The sequence below is a fragment of the Ananas comosus genome, linkage group 9, assembly GCF_001540865.1.
Source record: "Ananas comosus cultivar F153 linkage group 9, ASM154086v1, whole genome shotgun sequence".
In the NCBI taxonomy this organism is placed as follows: domain Eukaryota; kingdom Viridiplantae; phylum Streptophyta; class Magnoliopsida; order Poales; family Bromeliaceae; genus Ananas; species Ananas comosus.
In genome coordinates, this window is record NC_033629.1 from 12,989,403 (window position 1) to 13,011,305 (window position 21,903).

General features: G+C 34.9%; 3 protein-coding genes across 3 annotated transcripts; all 3 read left to right on the forward strand.

Annotated features, from left to right (window-relative positions):
* LOC109715048 lies at window positions 5,980–6,814 on the forward strand. Its single transcript, XM_020239834.1, has one exon. The coding sequence runs from the start codon at window positions 6,166–6,168 to the stop codon at window positions 6,529–6,531; it is 366 nt and encodes a 121-aa protein (XP_020095423.1). The 5' UTR covers window positions 5,980–6,165; the 3' UTR covers window positions 6,532–6,814.
* Window positions 13,495–17,287, forward strand: LOC109715045 (protein DETOXIFICATION 40-like). The gene is made up of 7 exons (XM_020239830.1): window positions 13,495–14,059; window positions 14,390–15,021; window positions 15,143–15,199; window positions 15,292–15,530; window positions 15,935–16,053; window positions 16,723–16,809; window positions 16,975–17,287. Exons 1-7 carry the CDS (start codon window positions 13,673–13,675, stop codon window positions 17,041–17,043), a joined length of 1,590 nt encoding a protein of 529 aa, XP_020095419.1. The 5' UTR covers window positions 13,495–13,672; the 3' UTR covers window positions 17,044–17,287.
* On the forward strand, window positions 18,575–21,569 carry LOC109715046 (protein DETOXIFICATION 40-like). The gene is made up of 7 exons (XM_020239831.1): window positions 18,575–18,914; window positions 19,057–19,688; window positions 19,783–19,839; window positions 20,279–20,517; window positions 20,737–20,855; window positions 20,968–21,054; window positions 21,282–21,569. Exons 1-7 carry the CDS (start codon window positions 18,666–18,668, stop codon window positions 21,351–21,353), a joined length of 1,455 nt encoding a protein of 484 aa, XP_020095420.1. The 5' UTR covers window positions 18,575–18,665; the 3' UTR covers window positions 21,354–21,569.

Genomic DNA, 21,903 nt, shown 5'->3' on the forward strand with positions numbered 1-21,903 from the left:
TTAAAAGGCTCCTTGAGATTTAGCTTTACATGATCAATTTTCACTCTACATTTCACTTAAGAATCATTACATGGAGAGATTATTGTGCGGACATGGCCGCCATATAGCTACAAGGACAGCCTAATCATCTTAACTTCATCCTCATCCTATGCTTTTAATACTGATGATGATCACCTCTTCTGAAAGAAACTAATTTTTTGAACTTTTAAATATGAAAAATCCTACTATTTATCAGAATGGTAAAAATTTACATATATAATTAATTAAATGATGGGACTAAGGGCAGATAACTGGACAGTCCATACCTCTCGTGGTCAGAAACAACTACTTGTTAAGACCCGTGATTAATGAGCTAGAATTGAGCACAGGCCAACTCATATCTGGATATATACATTCTTGGGCTTCGACCGGTCTCCGTCTAGTTTTCTCTGTGTGGAATGATCAAAGCAAAACGGAAAAATGCTTTGCTCGATCGCCATAGCATTTGTGCATGTAAATAGAATGACACATCCATACAATCAATTAACACATACAATCAACCGATCTTTTCAATGTGTTGTTTAATATATCGTTCTTATTTGTATTGCCTTATTGGATTATAGCGATTCGCTGTAAGTTAGTTGGATGGCATATTACATTCCTGAATGCGTGTGTACTACAAATCTACACGTACTGTCGCCTCAAGCGTATAAAAAGGACACTTTCATATAAAGTTTGGTGTATTAGAAGATGAGGGATAATGGGGTGATAAGTCGAGGACTGATCTCTTACCTAACTAAGAAGGCTTACGAGTCGAATTTAAGATGATATTAAAAATTTAGAACAAATTATCATTAAATTGAGAGAGAGAGAGAGAGAGAGAGAGAGAGAGAGAGAGAGAGAGAGAGAGATGATCGCGGTTACACTTGTTAGGAATTTACATATAAATTGTTTTCTGTGAAATAAAAATCATGAGTTTGCAAAGTTATATAGAACTATAGAGTGCTTGACCAAACTTAGAAGTTTAAGTTTATGGATTTAATGAGTTTCAGTAGATCTATAACATCTTTTGATATCATATGCGTTTTGAGCTCGACAGAAACATACTGACAACATTGACTGCGCCAAGTGTAATTTAATGCTATTGTTATCTAATTATATATCTAGGTGATTGGAGTTGACTAGGTACAAATAATTGGCAAAGAAAATGGGACAAGTGGATAAGAGCTAATGAAGAAGGAATTTTGGTAAAACAGCTAACACATAGGAATTTAGCGAAAGATACCATTGGAGACATTGTGTTCACACCTCAAGATGAGATGAGGAATATTCTCTTCCTCTTTGTTTTCAAATTTGGTAGAGCTAGCTTCATCTTAATTTTGTGGGTTAATTATAGTTAGGTAAACCAAGCACATCAATCCTAATATCTATTAAGGAACTATTAATTTAGGTTTCATTCGGTATAATTGTGTTATTTTTTTTTCATTCTCTTAAACACAAACTTTATATGATTAAATGTGCTGGTAAATAAATTTCTCTTTTTTCTTAACTTATGTGTGCATGCGTTGTGTGCAAGTCCAAGACGAAGCAACATCTTCTTTAAAAACCAAAGAAGTGACTATATATATAGATTACAAGCAATCCGTCGTCACCGAGTTGCATAGAATTTTGATGGATTTCTTTTCATGTGAAAAATAAATTATAACAATATAATCTACTCAATAATACCAATTTGGTCAGACTTCTAAAACAACTTTTCTTCTTTACAAATCAGTAAATAGATGCTCAGAAATTAGAAAGTTGCTATCTAAAGGCGAAAATTCCAATTTGAACCAACGGCAAAATATTACTGGAGTTTTAAACAAAGTAATTAAGCTATTAGTGTTCTTTAATCAAGTCAGAAGCTGTAGACATTATGGCTGGCCCAATTTTGGCAACACATTCCAACTAGAGAAGTTGATTGTTTCAAGTTTCAACAGCTTATATATTATATATATAGCCAAATAGTCACAAATTGAAAGTCTAATAGCCATGTATATATCTACATTACATAAAATAAACAAAGCAATATTAATATCAAACAAATAATATATAATAATATAAGGATTATTAATTAATCATCCAACCTCTGACTTGTATTGTCCAAAGGATTCAACTTCCAGGAAAACTCCTTTGTACTCAAGTTGCCAAGAGGATTCAACCACAAGGGAACCTCTTTGTATTCAAGTTAGTGCAATTAAAAATATATTTGGTCACCGACCGTCCCTAGAGCAAGCGACAAATGGCTTGGTGGTTGGTACCTGAGACCCAAGTTCGAATCCTAGCTGATTCACATTTCTAGCTAAGTTTATTTCTAAATGAAATAAACGAAACAGGTAGCGTGCTACCTATCTCTCAAAATATATATATATATATATATATATTGGGTCAATGTAACATTTCTTAGCACAAATTTCATTTCATGTTCGCGGGAACCTTTTGTTGAATGTAAATATTAAAAGTATCATTCTTTGCCAGCTTAAATTTTCAGAAAATAACCATTTTTTTGGCATTAATTATCATAATATTAGAGTAAGAGGATCCGAGTTTAAGTCCTGAATGGACAGATCAAACTAGATTTGCTTTGATGTAGTAATACAATCGACAATACTATCCGAGTCACGAACTATATCTTCTTGGGTTGATATTAGATTTGGGTTTGGATCTACGAACAAGCATAACTCATATAGGAGGATATATTCCATACGATAAGACTGTCTGATCTACCATTCGTACTGCTTTAATGTGAATATATAGATTCCTTCTTTGATCCTGTTCACACCAAAAAGTGATGGGGGATCCAATGGAAAGTCTATTTGAAAAGCTTAAAGTTCTACACACTAGGAAAAGGTCTTAGAAGAGTCAAATCCTTCATGCTCTATTAAGTACACCACCTTTTTCAAAATTAGCATTTACTATACATAGTGAAAAATCTTTTGAGAGAACTAAAATAAAAAAATTCTTTAAGTATTTTTTTAAAAGTTCTATTCAAATAACATCATTATACTCCGGCTATATTGGACAGTATATTGTTCTCCAGTACCTCCTAATCAATTATGGTTTATAAAAATTTTATTTTAATTTTATTTGTGTTTTTGAATGTGAAGGAACTCAACTTTGATAAAAGAGAGTGTCTCTTATGCATGCTCATTAAGTCAATTTCTAATTAATGTTAATTTGAAGATCATATAAATTTTCATATACTTTTTTATCCAATTAAATATATTAATCTAGAACATGGAGTGGATAATTTTAATAAAATTTCACACAGCTAGATATACAAAATCTAAAGAAAGTAATAGTTATAAAAAAGCAAGTAATAGTGATAAAAAAAAAATCATGCTCCCACCTTTTTTGCAACATACATTTTCTCTCCCAAAAAAGTAAAAATACAATCTAATTAACTAAAGATCGATGCATGTACTTATAGAAAACACAAGCTATAGTATTAGTTGCAAATATATTTTTACTATGAATTAATCAATTAATCATCAAGTTGATGAAGGACATATGAAGCGCACTACATGATCATGGAGCCACGTTTAAGATTTATGCACCATTATTAATGCATGATGTGTACATATACATAGTATATATATATTCACAAATCCTATTGGAAAAATTAAAGAATCAATAAGGAAAGTTGACCTTTGGGTTTGCTATTTGAGGCTTAAAATGGCCGTTGACAATTTGTTTGGCTCCTAATTTGAGGCTTATAATAGCCACATAGTTCAATTTGAAATAAATAATGTTATGATATGTTTACCTTGCCATAAATAAATATACTCGAAGTTGGAAATTCTATCTAGTGCTTTACTTTAATTACCTTAGAGCTCCTTTCATGTTGGTTTTTAATTCTTTTGTTTATTTTGAGTACGTATAAACTCATATTAATCTTTATTTATAAACAAGAGAAGCTATATAAAAATTGCTACAACAAGAGCACAATTAATTAAATCTCTCAGCTTGGTGATAGTTAACTAAACAGACGCGTAATTAGTAGTTAAATTAAATTGGTGCCAATGCTTCTCTTTAAAAGTTTAATTTTAAGATGAATATTTTGCATTATAAGTTTAAATTGAAACTTAATTAATTAAACAATGACATGTGGTGAGCCTAATTTTATAGAGTTATTATTCAGTATACCTTATCACTGTTTTTTTTAGGAAATTCACCACCTAAGCTATAAATGTGGTTAGCTCCAACATATATTTAAGTAATTCAATAAAAGTAGTTTGTAATGAAATTAAGTGTCGTAAAAGGTACTTAAAATTAAGTACATGCACCACTTTGAGTAATAGACACAGAACTTTTATCTTTATGAGTCTAAAACAAACTTTAATAAGTGCAGTTTGAATCAATTAAAATGCACAACTAACTCATATGAACCATATTAGGTGAATTAATTAATATCTAATATATATTTAGTTTTACATATAGGTTGTTCATTACTTGTTCTTAAGCATCATAACTCACTTATGAAGAACTTTAAAACTTGCAAGGAAATTAAAGCACCTAATTAATATGATATATTATTCTATCTAATAGTTTTTATTGAACAATTTATAGGACATTCTTAAATGTTCTATTAGATCACAAAATAATTAATATGTTCAACATAGTGTAAAGTTGGGCGGTAAAATTAAAATTTCGAAACGTGAGGTGCCTGTTTAATTTTAAAATGACGAAACAGTTAAAGCAAGGTAAACAAATTTTTAACCATTTTTAAATGCGCATGCACACACATTTGCCCAATAAGATTTTTGATAAATAAAATTAAGGTTTAATAAGGCTTCAAAATTAAATGTTAACCCAATTAATGAATCACCAAATTAATATGTGTGCATCAAATTAACTAGACGAGATACAGGCCAGGTACGTAACATCGGTGCACGTGCATTGCACGTGACATGTTCTTGGGGACCAGAGATTCCCCTGAAAAAGCCGCGTTCACACTGGGCTTTTCCCAACCTCCCCACGAAAGATGCCCTTAAAATGACCCCGTTCACACCGAACCCCGGACCAAACCCCCCATTGACAAAAGATATTATTGCCTGGACCCGGTCCACCGTGGACTGGTCTTATAATGAGGTTGAATAGCTCCATATAAAAAACTACTAACCAATTTCTCTAAACAGTGATGATACATCAAGAGATTTTAAAGTGAAAAATAAATTAGAACCATATAATATAATCTTCTGCATTGCTTCATTCATATGCTCACACAAGTAAATAAAATTTCAGAAATGATATTAATGAGCATATTTTTTACTTTTTTATTTAGAATAGAGTAAATTTTTTTTTGTTTACCTCTTCAGAAATATCAAATAAAGAGTATGAGATAACTAGAGTTAGAAAGCACCGGCGGAAATCGTCGTTACTGACAAAATTTGTCATGTATTGTATATGAATTTTTTTTATGAATATTTTATGTATTATAGAATAATTCTTTTTAACATAAGAGTTTATGAGCTTGCTAAATTTCAACATATATAATGAATTGATTTTTTTTTTTAGTATTATATGAATTTGGCAAACATAAATAATTTTGAGATTATATACTAGATTTTTTTTTAATTATTCATCTTCAAATTTTAATATTTTTAAAATTAAAAGTTATGAGCAAGCTCTTTGTATGGAATATTAAAATCAGTGGTTTTATGTAATTTAACACTTTAGCTCATAGGACTATGACACCGGTGCACCGGGTCCAGAAGGAATCGCCGGCTTCGGTAAGTGTGACGCAATCGGTGGGTCCCGCGTGGACACAGGGGCCACGTTGCTGAGTTGGCCACATGCAATCGTGCCACGTAGGATCGTGACCTTCCTATTTGTTACCGGGATAATAACTCTCACTATCCTTCTCATCATATATATACTTTATCCAATTAATCACTGTGTACTACAAGCCTCTCCCCCCCTATAAATACACCACCCCTTTGGTTCTTATTCTCTCTCTCTCTCTCTCTCTCTCTCTCTATATATATATATATACCTATTATAAATAAAGCTACTGAGAGAGAAAAAAAAAAGAAAAGAAAGAACCAAGTTATATAAACAAGGTGGGGAATTGTTGATTCTTTGTATTGAGGAAGAGATCGATCGATCGATCGATCGAGAGATCTAGAGAGAGAGAGAGAGAGAGAGATGGGGAATTGTATCGACCACCAAAGCGACGTGTCGTGGGCCGACGAAGGGTTCTGGGACTTTTCGGAGGGCGATAGCCCTAGGTTACGTTTTAGCGAGAAGCTGAACGAAGCACGAACAAGAGAGGAGCAGGAAAACACAAAACGAGAGGAGAACGGACGGGAGGGTCGATGTTCGACGACCACCGAGGTGAAGATCAAGATCACGAAGAAGCAGCTGCAGGAGTTGCTGACTCAAATCGACGAGAAGGGGCTCCCGATTCAGAAAGTGCTCGCGGAGCTCATCAGCATGAGCGAGTCGTATCGGCTTCGAGACGATCAGCATTGGAGGCCCGTGCTGCAAAGTATACCGGAGGTCGCAGAGTAAATAAACGTAGCAATAAAAAAAAAAAAAGAAAATTTATGAAATAGAACATATATATGATTTTTGTACTTTGTTTAAGATTTTTTTTTATGTAATTATGTGTATTTATGGAGTCCTTGTAGCCCCATTTCTCCTTTTGGTAACTAGAGGCGTAGTTTGTAGATGTTTAGGTTTAGGCATGTGTATATACAATTATGGAGAGATAAGGCTAGAGGGATGTATATGCCCTTAATTTGCTTATTATTATTATTGTTGTTGTATATATATCTTTTAGATCTTATATATTTGTGTACAAATAGTAATAATAATGAGGATTGTATCTAGAGGGAGAGAGAGATTGTACATGCTCTCTCTCTCCCTCTAAATGATCTTCGATCTCCAGTGCTTTTTGTATACAAATCTGTATATATATATATGTAAGAATTTTTCATACGCGATGCTATTTTGCGGTATATGTTTGCGACGGAATGAATAGATCTCAATTGCAGAAATTAAAATTCTACGCACGAAGCTGCAGAAAAATCACAACCACCTCTACAAAATGGTCCTTCTCTCTCTCTATCTCTAAAGTGGGTGGAGGACAAGGAGTGGGAGACAATCTATAGTGGGTAAGGATTGGATGATTCAATGGTTACATGAAAAGGTACAACCGGGCCAATCGTATCCTGACACGTGGCCCCCTATGTTTTTGGGCCGGTGTGGTCCCCACACGCAATACAAACTGACGACGTCAACTGCTTGCTAGCTCTCGGAGTTGTTGGTCTGCACCAACAGCTAATTTTTTTTTTTTTTAAGTGGGAAAATAAATTATTTAAATCGCTAATAATGACTAAAATTTATATTATTTGATGCGCACGCGTTCAACTTTGGCAAATTAATAAGCAAATAAGAAGGAAAAAAAAAACACAGGTCATTGTCAAATTGAATTTTTTTTTGCTTTTTTAAACATTAAATCTGAATACAAATTTAAGTCGATCATATTTTATGTGCTTTGGTGGCGTGAGTTTAAATGACTATTTAGTTCTGCTTTTACTTCTGTTTTTGCTCATAAATACTAGCTTTTGTTAATCTTTTGAAGGAGAATATTGGAGAAATTAAGGAACCCTTTCGCTCTTATCACCACAAATCAATAAGTGAGGTGAATGTTTCTAAAACCTTATCTTATTATCAATATATTAAATATGAGGCTACAATTTTTTGCTACTTTTTGTGAACAAACATTCTTAGGATAGGAAGAATTTATATATAAAGCTCCAAATGTTGACATATGTGTCCCTTAAATTGGTTGTTATCAAGCACATATTGAGAACACTATAATTTTCTACATCATATTAATGGATTATAGTTATGTTTTTACTATTAATCGATAGTTTCAATACAAAAATAAGAACATTCTAATTTTTATACGAGAATTGCGCAGCAAATTCAAACATTATGGTACGTGTTTTTGCAAGTCGTATTGTAGAAAGAAAGAAAGTTCGAGAGGATGCAGGTATCATCTATAAATAACAGCGAGAGACATATTGAATCATACTAGCATATTCATAAAGAAATTTAAGTAACGATTAATTAAAAGCCATGCTAATTATAACATTTAAATTTCTCACACAAAAGTATATAATGTGGAAATTAAAGTTAACAACCTTGATTCACCAAATAAAATAATTGGATATTAAGGGTTGTAATTAACATGGCTGGATTATTGCCTCTAAATTAGTCCTCTCTCTAACACACTCGGACCAAGAATTTGGATATTGAGAGAAAAATAATGTGACCCAAATTGGTTTTTTTTTTAAAAAAAAATAGTACGTTTATGCCACTTATGATAACTCAAGAGAGAGCAATTTTTGTTGTCCAATAATTCAAGCTAACGGGTTATAAACAGATCGATCAAAACATGTATATAGGTTAAGACCTTAACTAGGTCAAACCCGGAAATCTTAACGCGAAAAAATTGATTTTATATGGACATCTTAACACACAAAATTTAATTTTTGCTCAAAGTTTTAGTAGGTTTAAACATCTTTATCAAGTTGTTACATTGTTATACAGTTGGCAAAAATGGCATTTGACTTTGAGAGCTACATAAATTTAATAACTCAGCAACAATTTTTTAAGTAGGTCGTATAAATACTTCATTTCACTTTCCAAAACATTTTGGGACCATATATATAATATATGTGTATTAAGAAAATATGCATACATTTATATAGGTGGAGAATGACATTCCCTCTAACCAAAGAGGGGAAAAAAAAAATAAAAAATTGTAAGAATTAATAATATAATAATTATCTATGGATAGCTTTTATAATTACAGAAGCAGTAGTCAGATGATTGCAAAAATTAGAAGCTTGGAGTATTAATTTACTATAGCAGGAAGTTGAAATAATTAAGCCTCTAATATCTAAAAACAGGAGCAAAATTTGAACTATTTGGAGAAATTTTAAATTTGTTTCATTCAATTCAAAATCATGTTTTGTTTACAAACTAAACTAAAATGTAACTGGAAAAATAATTTGGTTGTTTACTTATATAGATAGAAACTGAACAAATACACCCATAAACATGCAATTAGACCAAATTAAAAACAATGCACTACAACAAAAACGGTCTATAGCGACACTTTTAAATGTAGGTACATGTCAAAAAAGTGCTGCTAGCTTAAATTACCGACACTTTTAAAAAGTGTTGCTATATGCGGAATAGCTAGGTATATAGTGACAGTTAAAGAGTGTCGCTATAACCTAAAAAAGTGCTGCTAATTTACCAATAACTTATTTAAGCATTTAGTAACCGCCGAAACTCTATCTCGTTGGCTGCGGTGGCGGAGGAGGACGACAAGAATGGCTATTCGTCTAGAATTTCAGTAGATTGAGTGAAGAGAGAAGAAAATATGGTAATTGATTTTTCTTTTTTTTTTTCTTTTCTGTTTGTAATCGGGCCAAATGGACTGGGTGTGGTGGGTTGAGTAGAGTAATCTTTTATTTTTTATTGGATTGGGCTTTATATTTAGGCATTAATAGATGTTTTTTTAAGTTTTAGTATAAATGGGACACTTACTCAAAAGTGTCCCAAACATGTGTCCCTATAACCTAATTCTGTTATAGTGATGATGGTTTACTTAAAATTTCTAATTTGTTGATCGTGCATCCAAATAAGAAAACCATGAACTATTAAATTGTGACTTTTTTGGGTTATAATTAACTAATGCAGCGTGATCAGCGAAAATTAAAATATTATTTATTGGTTATTATGCAACATATATATATGATGTGGATATCGTAGCAACTTCTTTGGAGTGCTCAATTTTCCTTCACCTCAATCTCATGTGTAATAAAAAATACGTGTATATATATTTCAAGTTGTGTTACCAAGAGAGGAATGTGAAAACTAAGTATGTATTAATCAATTTGATGAGCTATTAATTAATAATATGAGATCAGGCTTATTGACGCAACCTAATTAACTCCATAATGAAATTTGATTATAATTAATTAAGCCAATATTGAATAGCTATTTGACTACGTGATGGTATTAATTGTGACAAAATAGTGGATTAATTCTTCTGAGGAGAACCTTATGTTTTAAGAAACAATAATTATGATCAAATATAATAGATTTAAGTACATTTGTTACATACATGAATATTATGGACATTAATCAAGTGTTAATACAAGAATAATAACCGATGATCACCACAAAACAATTAATAATTAATGTTTAGGCTCATGTAATTAATGGCTTGTGCATATATAAGCAATTGCTACATTTTATTTGCAAATTCAGGGAGAGTTTTAATACACATGTAACATATTTTTTATTTTTTGATGGTCCAAATTCATTGTTAAATCACCCAAATTAGTAACTTTGGTATTTTATAAATCGCAAAACCAAAGTAACCAAAATAAAAATAAAAAATAAATAAAACCTTTGAAAAACCATTTATACATTCTAAAACCTTTGAAAAACTAAAAATTTGATACGTTGATAAACGAATTTCTAGGTAACATGCACGCTGACTGTTAGCTAGTAATTATTTATATATGGTAATGTCAATTTTCATTATGTATTTACAAAATTTAAAAAGAGTAATTGTGATATTTTTCTTTTGATAATTAATTGTGTGCTTTACCAATGTAAGAAGGAATTGATGTCATGTTTTTTAATTACTTAGGAATATAATTGACTTAGTAGAATCTTTGAAGTATACTTTGGGGTAACAAGGAATCAAAGAAATGGTCAAATCCATAAAGGATAAATGTGAGATGTGAGCTAATATGTGGGAAAAAATCCATGAGAAATTAAATGTAATATTTTTTCTCATAGAAATGTAGCAAACTATCTGCTTCATTTATTTCAAACTTGAGACCTCGGATATCAGCCTTTAGTTCCAAAATTTTGCTTAGGATCACACTACTTCCTTCTTCTCTGTTAATTTAGACCTAAAATATTATTTCTTTAAAAAGGGGGGGAAAAAAACCAAATTGTTGGAGACAACAATTTAAACTGGTGACTATTTGAGATTATCCTGTTAGAAGACCTGGTAATTACTTATGACATACCACCTGATGCACACTCCAACTTGTTCAAAGCATACATAGTTTTGTACTGCACCCCACCACAGTGAAGTAGTGTATATATGTATCCAACTGGCACATGCATCATTGAGATAGAAAGAGAATTTTTTACATATAATTCCACATCCATAAATAATTAAGCTATAATAATTAATGCTTTTATTTGTTATGTGCAAGTAGTGGAAGAGAAGAAACTCTCTCAAGCTTTTACAGTAATTAGATGGCTTAAAATATGTGAAAGAAAGGTTCTTAGATGCTTGGATTTAGGTCCGATTTATATCGAGCCACGATTCAGGTTACGTCGATCAACTAAAATCCTGATTCAAGAGGATATAAAACTTGCTTTTCAGGTGCTCTTTGCTTAGTGATTACACACATCAGTGAGATCTCAAGGGTGCAAGCTAGCTCCAATTGCATGTTCGGAGTTTAGAAGCTTATTTTACCTTTTAGACATAGAGAAGGTTGTAGTTTTCGTTTAAGAATACTTTGCTGCTAAGAATGGGGGAAAAAATGAAGAATAAAAGAATGAGGATGAGCCAAAATACTAATTGATTTTTTTTTTTTTTTTTCATATGTAGAATCGAGTCCGGCTATGATGCTTTTAAGTTTTCTGCCGTTAAATCTACTATTTTGATCATTTTCACCCGTTAGATCATACTATTCAACCAACCATCCACTCAACCATAAGGAATCGCTATCATCCTAACCGCATATCTCTTAATTCAAAGGCCGAAAACCCACGAGCATCAATGACTTGATACTTTTAAAAGTATATGAGCTCAGTTCCGTAGAACCGCCAATTATTTGCTAGGCCAGGCCTAATTGGGTCGGGCCCCAACAGGCCACATGTGGCCCTTAACCTGCTTGAACCATTGATGGGCCTGATTGAAGAAGAGTTTTGGGCCGGAATCTCTCTCTCACCAAGCCCAACTTCTCTTCGAGTTGGCTAAATAATGCTACAATTCCGTGCGTAAGAATTTCTATGAACAGATGTGATCCCGTCACTCATTATCAAAAAGGAGCATCTGCGCCGTCCAGTGTGGAGAATGCAAATGCTGCTTTTCGCCAACAAGCAGATGTAGTATCAAAATTCTTGCGCACGAAGGTGTAGGAAATTAATTACATCTCATTCGTTGCTCGGAGATTAATATATTGGTAGTAGTCTTCTTATTTTATCTTTTTAATGCTAAAAATATTTTAAAAAAAAATTGTAAATAAATAGAGTGTAACAAATTTATATCTTACAATTAGATTTTCATACTAGTATTTTTTTTTTTTTTTTTTGTATGATGAAACGGGCTACAAACAACAACAAACATAAACTCCCGATGTCATCAAAGAAATGAAAATTCTTGGCTATAAGCCTGCTACTTAACCTCACCCACAGTAAATCTTACCTCTCATCTATTTTTTGGCAATCCACATCATTTGATCCTCAATCATAACCATTAGTTCAGGAATTTTAATAGTCTAATTTTCCAGACTTGGATCTTTTATAAATCGTTTTCTAATTAGATTAATAAATGTTGTGCACTCGAAAATTGAATAACTATTATCAAAACAAAAATTTATAAAAAATATCTTACAATCAATAAATCTTTTAATTATTCTGTATAATTTATCTTTAGTTTATATATATATAGATATATAATATAATATATAATATAATATAGATATAATATATCATATTAATAAGAACAACTAATACTATCAATAACAACCAAAAATTATTACTTGGCTATAATTTTTAAGATTTTAAATTAAATAGTGTTAAGAAAATGGACGCCTCAAGTTGAGTAGTATTGGTTGAACAGATAACAATGCTAACGGGTAAAAAATAATTAAAAGTCATAAACCTAAGGGAAAAACTCGATAGTAATCTAATCCTTAATGTAATCGATAGTATCCAAGTAGCCTATAATATATATATATATATATATATATATATATATATATGGCAAATGGCTTAAATTTTACTATAACAAAAGATTAATTATATCACATATGCAGTGACCTCACCTTCGCTCTATAAGGTTTCTCCTGTATTTATGAAACTCTTCGTTCACCGGGTAGTGACCATAACCTAACGAAAACGTATGTGATGATTCAACAGGATACCTCAGAGTCAACATTGGACCACCATGCACCAACATGTGTACGAAAAAAGTAAATTAGCTAACATTTTATATCATTTTTATCATTTCGACTAATCATTTGATCACATCTAATTTTATAGGCCATCTCTAAATCCTTCTAAATCCTTCGTTCAATCTAGGCTTAAAAATTGAATAAAAAAAAATTTGAAAATAAGTTTTTAGAATTTTTTATACAGAATAAATTACACGATGTACCAAATTGTTTCAACGAGAGCTCGTCGGCAGAGTTGTGCTCAACTCGCTAAGTAGAACTCAAATTGGACATGTCTAGGCCCTACTTATAAGCAGACATATCGATTCGTGACTAATCAAGATGAGAAGATTCCAAGTACAAACTGATCTCTTCCTATATAAACTCCATCACACTTTCCGTAGCACCACCGCTGCTGCTGCTGCTGTTGCTGCCTCTTTATGATGGGATCTGCAGGTGAGCCCCCTCAGAATCTCTCGACCCCTCTCTTAACGCCCTCCGGCGATGGCGACGACGATGGCGACAAACTCCCTCTGCCGACGTCCTCTCCGGGGCCGACGGCAGACAGCGCAGCGCACGGCGCCAGCAGCCAGCTGGAGAGCGTCCTGACGGACGGCTCGGTGCCGCTGGGCCGCCGCGTCTGGCTGGGGTCGGTGATCGAGATGCGGCTGCTCGTGCGCCTCGCCGCACCCGCCGTGCTGGTGTACATGCTCAACTACGTCATGTCGATGGCCACGCAGATCTTCTCCGGCCATCTCGGCACTCTCGAGCTCGCCGCCGCCTCTCTCGGCAATACCGGCATCCAAGTCTTCGCCTACGGCCTCATGGTAAGTACATATCCCTCATTTCCAATGCTTACGTACATATATATATGTATGCAATTAATATGTATGCCTACGTTGTAAATGTCAGATCTTTGACGCTAAATTTTAATTCTAAAAACTCGAGGGGTAGAAATATACAATTAACTTATTTAAAACGTACAAATATAGCGACTAGGCCAACTAATCTCATGCCACTCAGTCCAACCCAGTCTCACATTTTTTTAAATATGATTTGATCTAATTTAACCTCCAATCACATGACAGAATGTCGATCCATTTAAGTCAATAGCTAACATAGTACTCATCGTTTGATAATATCAATATAATTTTTAGCTGGGAATGGGGAGCGCGGTCGAGACGCTCTGCGGTCAAGCGTACGGCGCGCACAAATACGACATGCTCGGCGTGTACCTGCAACGGTCGACGATTCTGCTGATGGCCACGGGCGTGCCGCTCGCAGTCATCTACGCGTTCTCCCGACCGATCCTCATCCTGCTCGGGGAATCGCCGGAGATCGCGAACGCCGCGTCGGTCTTCGTCTACGGCCTGATCCCGCAGATCTTCGCCTACGCCGCCAACTTCCCGATTCAAAAGTTTCTGCAGGCGCAGAGCATCATGGCGCCGAGCGCTTACATATCAGCTGCGACCGTTGCGGTGCATGTGGTGCTGAGTTGGGTGGCCGTTTACAAGTTGGGCCTGGGCCTGTTGGGGGCCTCGCTCGTGTTGAGTCTGAGTTGGTGGATCATAGTTGTGGCCCAATTCATTTACATAGTGAAGAACGATCGGTGCCGGCTCACGTGGACCGGGTTGTCGTGGCGGGCGTTCTCGGGCCTGCCCGACTTCCTGAAACTGTCGGCGGCGTCCGCTGTGATGCTCTGTCTCGAGACCTGGTACTTCCAGATCATCGTGCTCATCGCCGGCCTGCTCGAGAACCCGGAGTTGGCCCTCGATTCGCTCTCCGTGTGGTAAGCCCAATCCGTTTGTTTTATTTGGGCCTAAAGAGAAGCCCGTTGACTAAACGGGCCTCAATTTGGGCCCGAATTTTGATTGCTGCATGCTTAAATGTGTTTTTTCCTGATGTTGCAGCATGACAATATCTGGGTGGGTGTTCATGATCTCAGTAGGGTTCAATGCAGCAGCAAGGTTAGTTCACTAACGTACATTAAACTTTACTTCTGCTTATATTATCCCTGAGAGATGAATTTTGAATGCGGTTACTCGAAAACTTGATGCAGTGTGAGAGTGAGCAACGAGCTCGGCGCGGGGAACCCGAAGTCCGCGGCATTTTCGGTGACCGTTGTGACAACACTCTCGTTCATTATATCGGTCGTACTCGCTGTGATCGTCATGTGTGTTCGTGACTACATTGGTTACATCTTCACGGAAGGTGAGGAGGTGGCTCGGGCCGTCTCCGACCTCACTCCGTTCCTCGCCGTCACATTTATCCTTAACGGGATCCAACCCGTCTTGTCCGGTATATTCTGATCTCTGTCTCTCACTATTTTTACTAATCTTGATGCATTTTGTACTCTGTCATTTGAAAACAGGTTAGTGAATTGAACAAAAAATTATGGTACAACATAAATGGCACTGTAATATAAGATTCCAAAGTTAGTAAAGCACCTAGTAGGTTCAAAATTATAGGTACTATTATTGTTTTTTGGTCAAGGAAAATAAAGTAGAGCATTAGAACTAAGTATGCATGTACCTCCATATGCTATTACATCAGCTTCTCCTATGACATTTTTGTCATTTTCTATTGAGATATTCAAAACTTTGACTAATATATTTAGCATCATTCATTTCAATGAAAGCTCTTTTTCCCTAACTTATTAAAGTTGTTCGTTTTTTTTCTTTTCTTTTCTTTCTTTGATGTAGGTGTTGCTGTTGGGTGTGGATGGCAAGCATTTGTGGCATATGTTAATGTGGGGTGTTATTACATTGTGGGTGTTCCACTTGGTTGTCTCCTTGGTTTCTATTTCAATTTGGGAGCAAAGGTAAATATATACTACAATATTTTTATATATATGTAAATTGAAACATATTGGCGAGTTCGGCTACTACACTCTTATGAGTAGGATTGTCTTTGTACTTATAAGATGTTTTCGATAATAGAGCTTCCGAATCGACGATCCATATCGTTAAATATTATCTAGAGCATTTAAAACTTCTAGAAATCAAATTTTATAATTTTTCGATATCATTTACCTTACGATCAAAAACTCACAAAATTGATAATTTTTAACAGCCGGTATAAAATATTTGTTAGTTTAACGGTGAAAAAGAATTGGAACAGACTGAATTTTGATAGAAAAGTCTATTCACCATCTAAATAAAGATCAATAATTCCGATCTTAAATTGAAGAATCCAATCGTCCATTTTTAGGATGTCGTTCGATTTTAACCTTTCATTTTATACCCGCTTAATGGACTTTATAATGATTTCGAAAAATTACGAAATTTATTTTTAGATGTTTCAAATACTCTAAATCATGTTTAACGGTGTGGATCGTTGAGTCGAAAACCCCAACATCGAAAACAACTTATGAGTACGAAGGGCTCTATACTCATAAGAGTATAATAGCCCTACTCCATATAGGCAATTATTTGATATATTTGGATCATAAGATGACCATAAGATTTAAATAATTAAATATTTTCTGCAGGGAATATGGGGAGGAATGATGGGAGGAACAATCATGCAAACCATCATTCTAATATGGGTTACTTTTAGAACAGATTGGAATAAAGAGGTATTAAAACTCACTTGAGAAACTCTATTTTTTTCTTTTTTCCTGTTCATGAACTTAATAACCAACCCAACTACATATATATGTGGAACAAGTTCTTAAAAAGTTGCAATTTATGAAACAACTTGGTTATGTATAAAATTTATTTAAGTAATTTTTAAATTGCAGGTGGAGGTAGCACAGAAGAGGTTGAACAAGTGGGAGGACAAAAAGCAGCCCCTCTTAGCTTCTGATTAATGAGTATAAAAAAAAAAGGCAAAAATAGGATCAATGTGATTAATGAGTATTTTATATTAATTATACAAGAATTGTTATTCTTTTTTTTTAGGATACTCATTCCATAGTTAGAATGCTAAAATGGTGAATGATGTTTAGAGTAGTGCAAAATAATGATCTCCAATTAATTTAGTGGAGATCTGTATTAAAGTGGATGTGGAAAATGGTAATTCATTGTAATATTTTCTCTGTTTTTTTTCCCCCCTTTTTTTCTGTGTCCTTTTAATATTCATGTTGCTTTATTCAGTTTTGAGTTTTGAGCAAAGACAAATTCCAAGTGGGGCATGATTTTGGCCTTTAATTTTCTGATAGGCCAATTAAAGAATAACCCTTCAACCTCAAAATTAGGGATGTCAACGGGTACGATGCCCGAAATTTTATCCAAATCTGAATCCGAACAGAGTGGATTTATCAGATACTAAACGGATATAATTTCAGATATAGATATAAAAAATAAAAATCCAACGGAAAAAAATTCAGATATGCATTTTAACTGTATCCGATCCGTATCCGAATCCGTCCCGAACCCGAATTTATTTTACATTACATATAATATGTATACAAAAATTTGATATTATATTTAAATTTTTATTTTAAAAATTTAGATTTAATGTAAAATATTTTGAAATATTGAAAAAAAATAATTGTTTCGGATTCGGATTTTCAGGTTCACGTTTGGGCTCGAATTTCAAATTTTTTGTCGGATTCAGATTTAGATATGAATTTTTAAAAATCATCCGGTTCATATTCGGATTTTTAAAAATACACCCCGAATCCGAGCAGTTGACATCCGTACTCAAAATATCTTGCACTAACTACCATAAATGCCTATTTAATTATGTTACCATGGGTTAAATCAGATCAAATATAGAAGCAGCTCCTACCTAACATGACCCACAATAGTTTTCTTTACCTGCAGGTTAATTGTACCACAGTAGATTGATAAGTAGAATTACCCAATTTGTTTTCGATGGTATTTCTCAACTCCAAAAGCAGAAGCTAAGTATTTAATAAATAAAAAGTCAGATATTTTTGTTATGGCCCTGCAAGCAAAAACTCTAGTCTGAATCTTCTTCTCCTGATCTACACTGCAAAACCAAATGAATATATCACTATATCAATTTAGTTTCGACAAACATGACCGCGATGTTATTATAAGGATCGTAAAAGAGGAATTAGATATCCGTCATTCAACTAGTACTTCTGATCTTCAATAACAAGACAAACTTTTTTTTATAAACTAATTTTAAGTCTAGAAAGATGTAATCCTCCTAACATCTCGAGCTTCTGGCAAAATTTGTCATAAAAAGAGAGAGAGAGAGAGAGAGAGAGAAATATATTTTATGCACATTCACATGTCATAAAGTTACAACAATGCAACACATGCTGACACTAATAAAACCAAAATGGACTGGTCCCCCACCACCTGTAACCATGAGCTGCATCCAAGAGAAAAGACAAAGCAACTCACATATAATTGTTGAATCATATGTCCTATGTATTGGGAGGATACCAAATTTCCAATTATTCCCCATGTCACACACACCCCACACACACATCTCCCTCCCTAGACTCTCTTGGCAATGGTTGGCCGCGATCTCGAGGCGGTGCTCGCCGACCAGGCCGCCCCGTGGGTGCGGCGGGCGGGGACTGCGGTGTGCATCGAGCTGCAGCTGCTCGTGCCGCTCGCGGCGCCCGCGGTGGTGGTGTACATGCTCATCAGCGTCATGTCGATCGCCACGCAGATGTTCTGCGGCCACCTCGGCAACCGCGAGCTCGCCGCCTCCTCCCTCGGCAACAATGGCATCCAAGTCTTTGCATATGGCCTCATGGTATTGCATGCCCCCCCATGCATGACTCTACAAATGTAGACCAATCTATGACATGAGTTTTTCTTACAAAATTTACGCATAATATAGTGATTTGAAGTTCGTAGAGATGTTTGTAAGCATAGCATTACTCCTTTCTGAGTAGCTAGGAATGGGCAGCGCAGTCGAGACACTCTGCGGTCAGGCGTACGGTGCGGAGAAGTACGAAATGCTCGGCGTCTACCTCCAACGGTCGACCGTCCTGCTAATGGCCACGGGTGTGCCACTCGCGGTGATCTACGCATTCTCCAAGCCAATACTCATCCTTTTAGGGCAATCCTCGGATATCGCCGAGGCTGCTTCGGTCTTCGTCTACGGCCTCATCCCGCAAATTTTCGCCTATGCCGCAAACTTCCCCATCCAGAAGTTCCTACAAGCCCAAAGCATTGTTGCACCAAGTGCTTACATCTTAGCTGCAACTTTTGTTCTGCACCTGCTAGTGAGTTGGCTAGTGGTGTTCAAGCTAGGGTTAGGTCTATTTGGGGCCTCTATGGTGTTGAGCCTGAGTTGGGTTGTCCTAGTGGGGGCTCAATTTGTGTACATAGTCAAGAGCCCGCGGTGTCGGTTGACGTGGACCGGGTTTACGTGGCAGGCCTTCTCGGGCCTGCCCGAGTTCTTGAAGCTCTCGGTGGCGTCGGCGGTGATGCTGTGCCTGGAGACATGGTACTTCCAGATCTTGATCCTCATGGCCGGATTGCTCGAAAATCCGCAGCTGGCGCTCGATTCGCTTACGGTGTGGTAAGCATTGCTTGGTTTGTGTGTTTGTGCTTGATGAATTGTGTTACTTTTAAGTATGTTTGAACTGCTTATACACATATATTTGTTGCTGCAGCACCTCAATTGTTGGCTGGGTATTCATGATCTCTGTTGGATTTAATGCTGCTGCTAGGTAAGTCGCTCACAAAACTCCTCAAAAAAAAAAAATCATATGTTTCGATTCCCTTTTACGAATGCGTCAAGCGGAGACAAAGATGAAATTGTAAGTTGTTCAGCAAGCTTCTCCAAATAGCATAAGGTATAACTATTTATCAAAACATCTCAAACTGGTTTCTATTATTTTCAATCATTAATAAGTGAATAAACACTTTTACAAGAACAATTAAAACTGTTAATTTCGAGACCTCCATACACATACATAAAATTACCCAAACACCATTGATTTTGGTTTCTGACAACTTCAAGTACTTCAAAATGTATGGATTGTGGATTCAAATGCTCTAGAATTCGTCTCGATTCTACCCATTTTACTTTCAAGTTGAGTCGAGTTTCAAAGTTTTTCAAACTACAATCTTAATCCCTCTTCTTTTTACTTTTTTTGCGCTATTTAGTGTGCGCGTGGGCAACGAGCTCGGCGCTGGAAATCCAAAGTCAGCTGCATTTTCAGCTGCAACAGTTACAACCTTTTCTTCTATCATATCAACCATATTGGCTGCAATTGTACTTCTACTTCGCGATAAAATTAGCTATATCTTCACCGAGGGGGAGACGGTGGCGCACGCAGTCTCAGATCTTTGCCCCTTGCTCGCGACCACTCTCGTCCTCAGCGGCATACAACCAGTTTTATCTGGTAAGCACAATAGTATGCAGAACATTAAAATCTCTTCCAAGCTTTCAAATGGTTGAGAAATTCACCTATTTAGAACTATATTGTAGTACTCAATTAAGGTAGATAACATTAAAAGAAGTTAAGTATGTGTTCATAATTTGAAAGCAGAGATTTTTTTTTTTTTTTTTGAGTATACACATAAAGAGATTAACAATTTGGATTATTTGTTATATTATTAAGGTGTTGCTGTGGGTTGTGGATGGCAAGCACTTGTGGCATACATTAATGTTGGATGTTATTACTTTGTTGGCATACCACTTGGTGCAATTCTTGGTTTTGTGTGTGGATTTGGGATCAAGGTAAAAGGATATTTCCTTCAAAATTTAGCATTAATGTTTAAGAAACAACAACAACATTAAATTTTGTTAGAAATATAATCAAATTTTTGATTAATGTTGTACATGCATGCAGGGGTTGTGGTCTGGTATGATTGGAGGAACAGTAATTCAAACTCTCATTCTGCTTTGGATCACTCTCAGGACTGATTGGAACAAAGAGGTATTACTCATTCCCTTTTTAATTTTCTTAATAATTTTATTTTGAACCACATATGTTATTCCCAAATGAAGATCATATCACAATGTTAGATAGAGAGAAAAAGAGAGAACATAAGAAAAGGACAGGAGAGAATTAATTTTTTCTCCTTATTGTTTATCATCTGAACAGAGCAGTAAAGTGCTAAGTGCATCACCAAGTGATCTAATGTTTTGATCTTTAAACTGCAGGTTGAGAAAGCCATAAAAAGATTGGATAAGTGGGAGGACAAGAAGAGGCCTCTGCTAAGTGATAATGAGTAGAAATTAACAGCAATGTCACACATAAATTTGATGACTTATCAACTCTTTTTAATGATCTTAGTACAGTAATGCTGTTCTCAGAAGTTAACAGTTGTATAAATACATGCTGAATAAAATAAAATGTAGGGATTGTACCTTTATTACTACCTTGAGAGAGCATAACTAAGGACTTGTTTTCAGATCCCCAATCAATGCCAATGAAACCATTGAGTTCAAGGAACTTGAGATCACTTACTCTCGCGGCCTCGTGAGAGATGCGACCAACTTCAGTTTCGAGTTAGAATGATAAAAACAAGCATTTAATCTGGAGACTTTGCTTAAACACTTGGATCATAGAGTTTTCTTATGCTGTAACGTGATAATTATTACTGTAATGATGAAAATAAAAACTGTTACTTAAGAAAACATTTGGTTCTAATAAAGTTTATGTAAGTGAAATTGTACTGCAACCTCGTCAACTCTAATCGATTTTTTTTTTTTTTTTTTTTTTTTTTTTTTTTTTTTTATATTCGCACATCTGTAACTTCTAATTTTTATATAAGGGATTTCC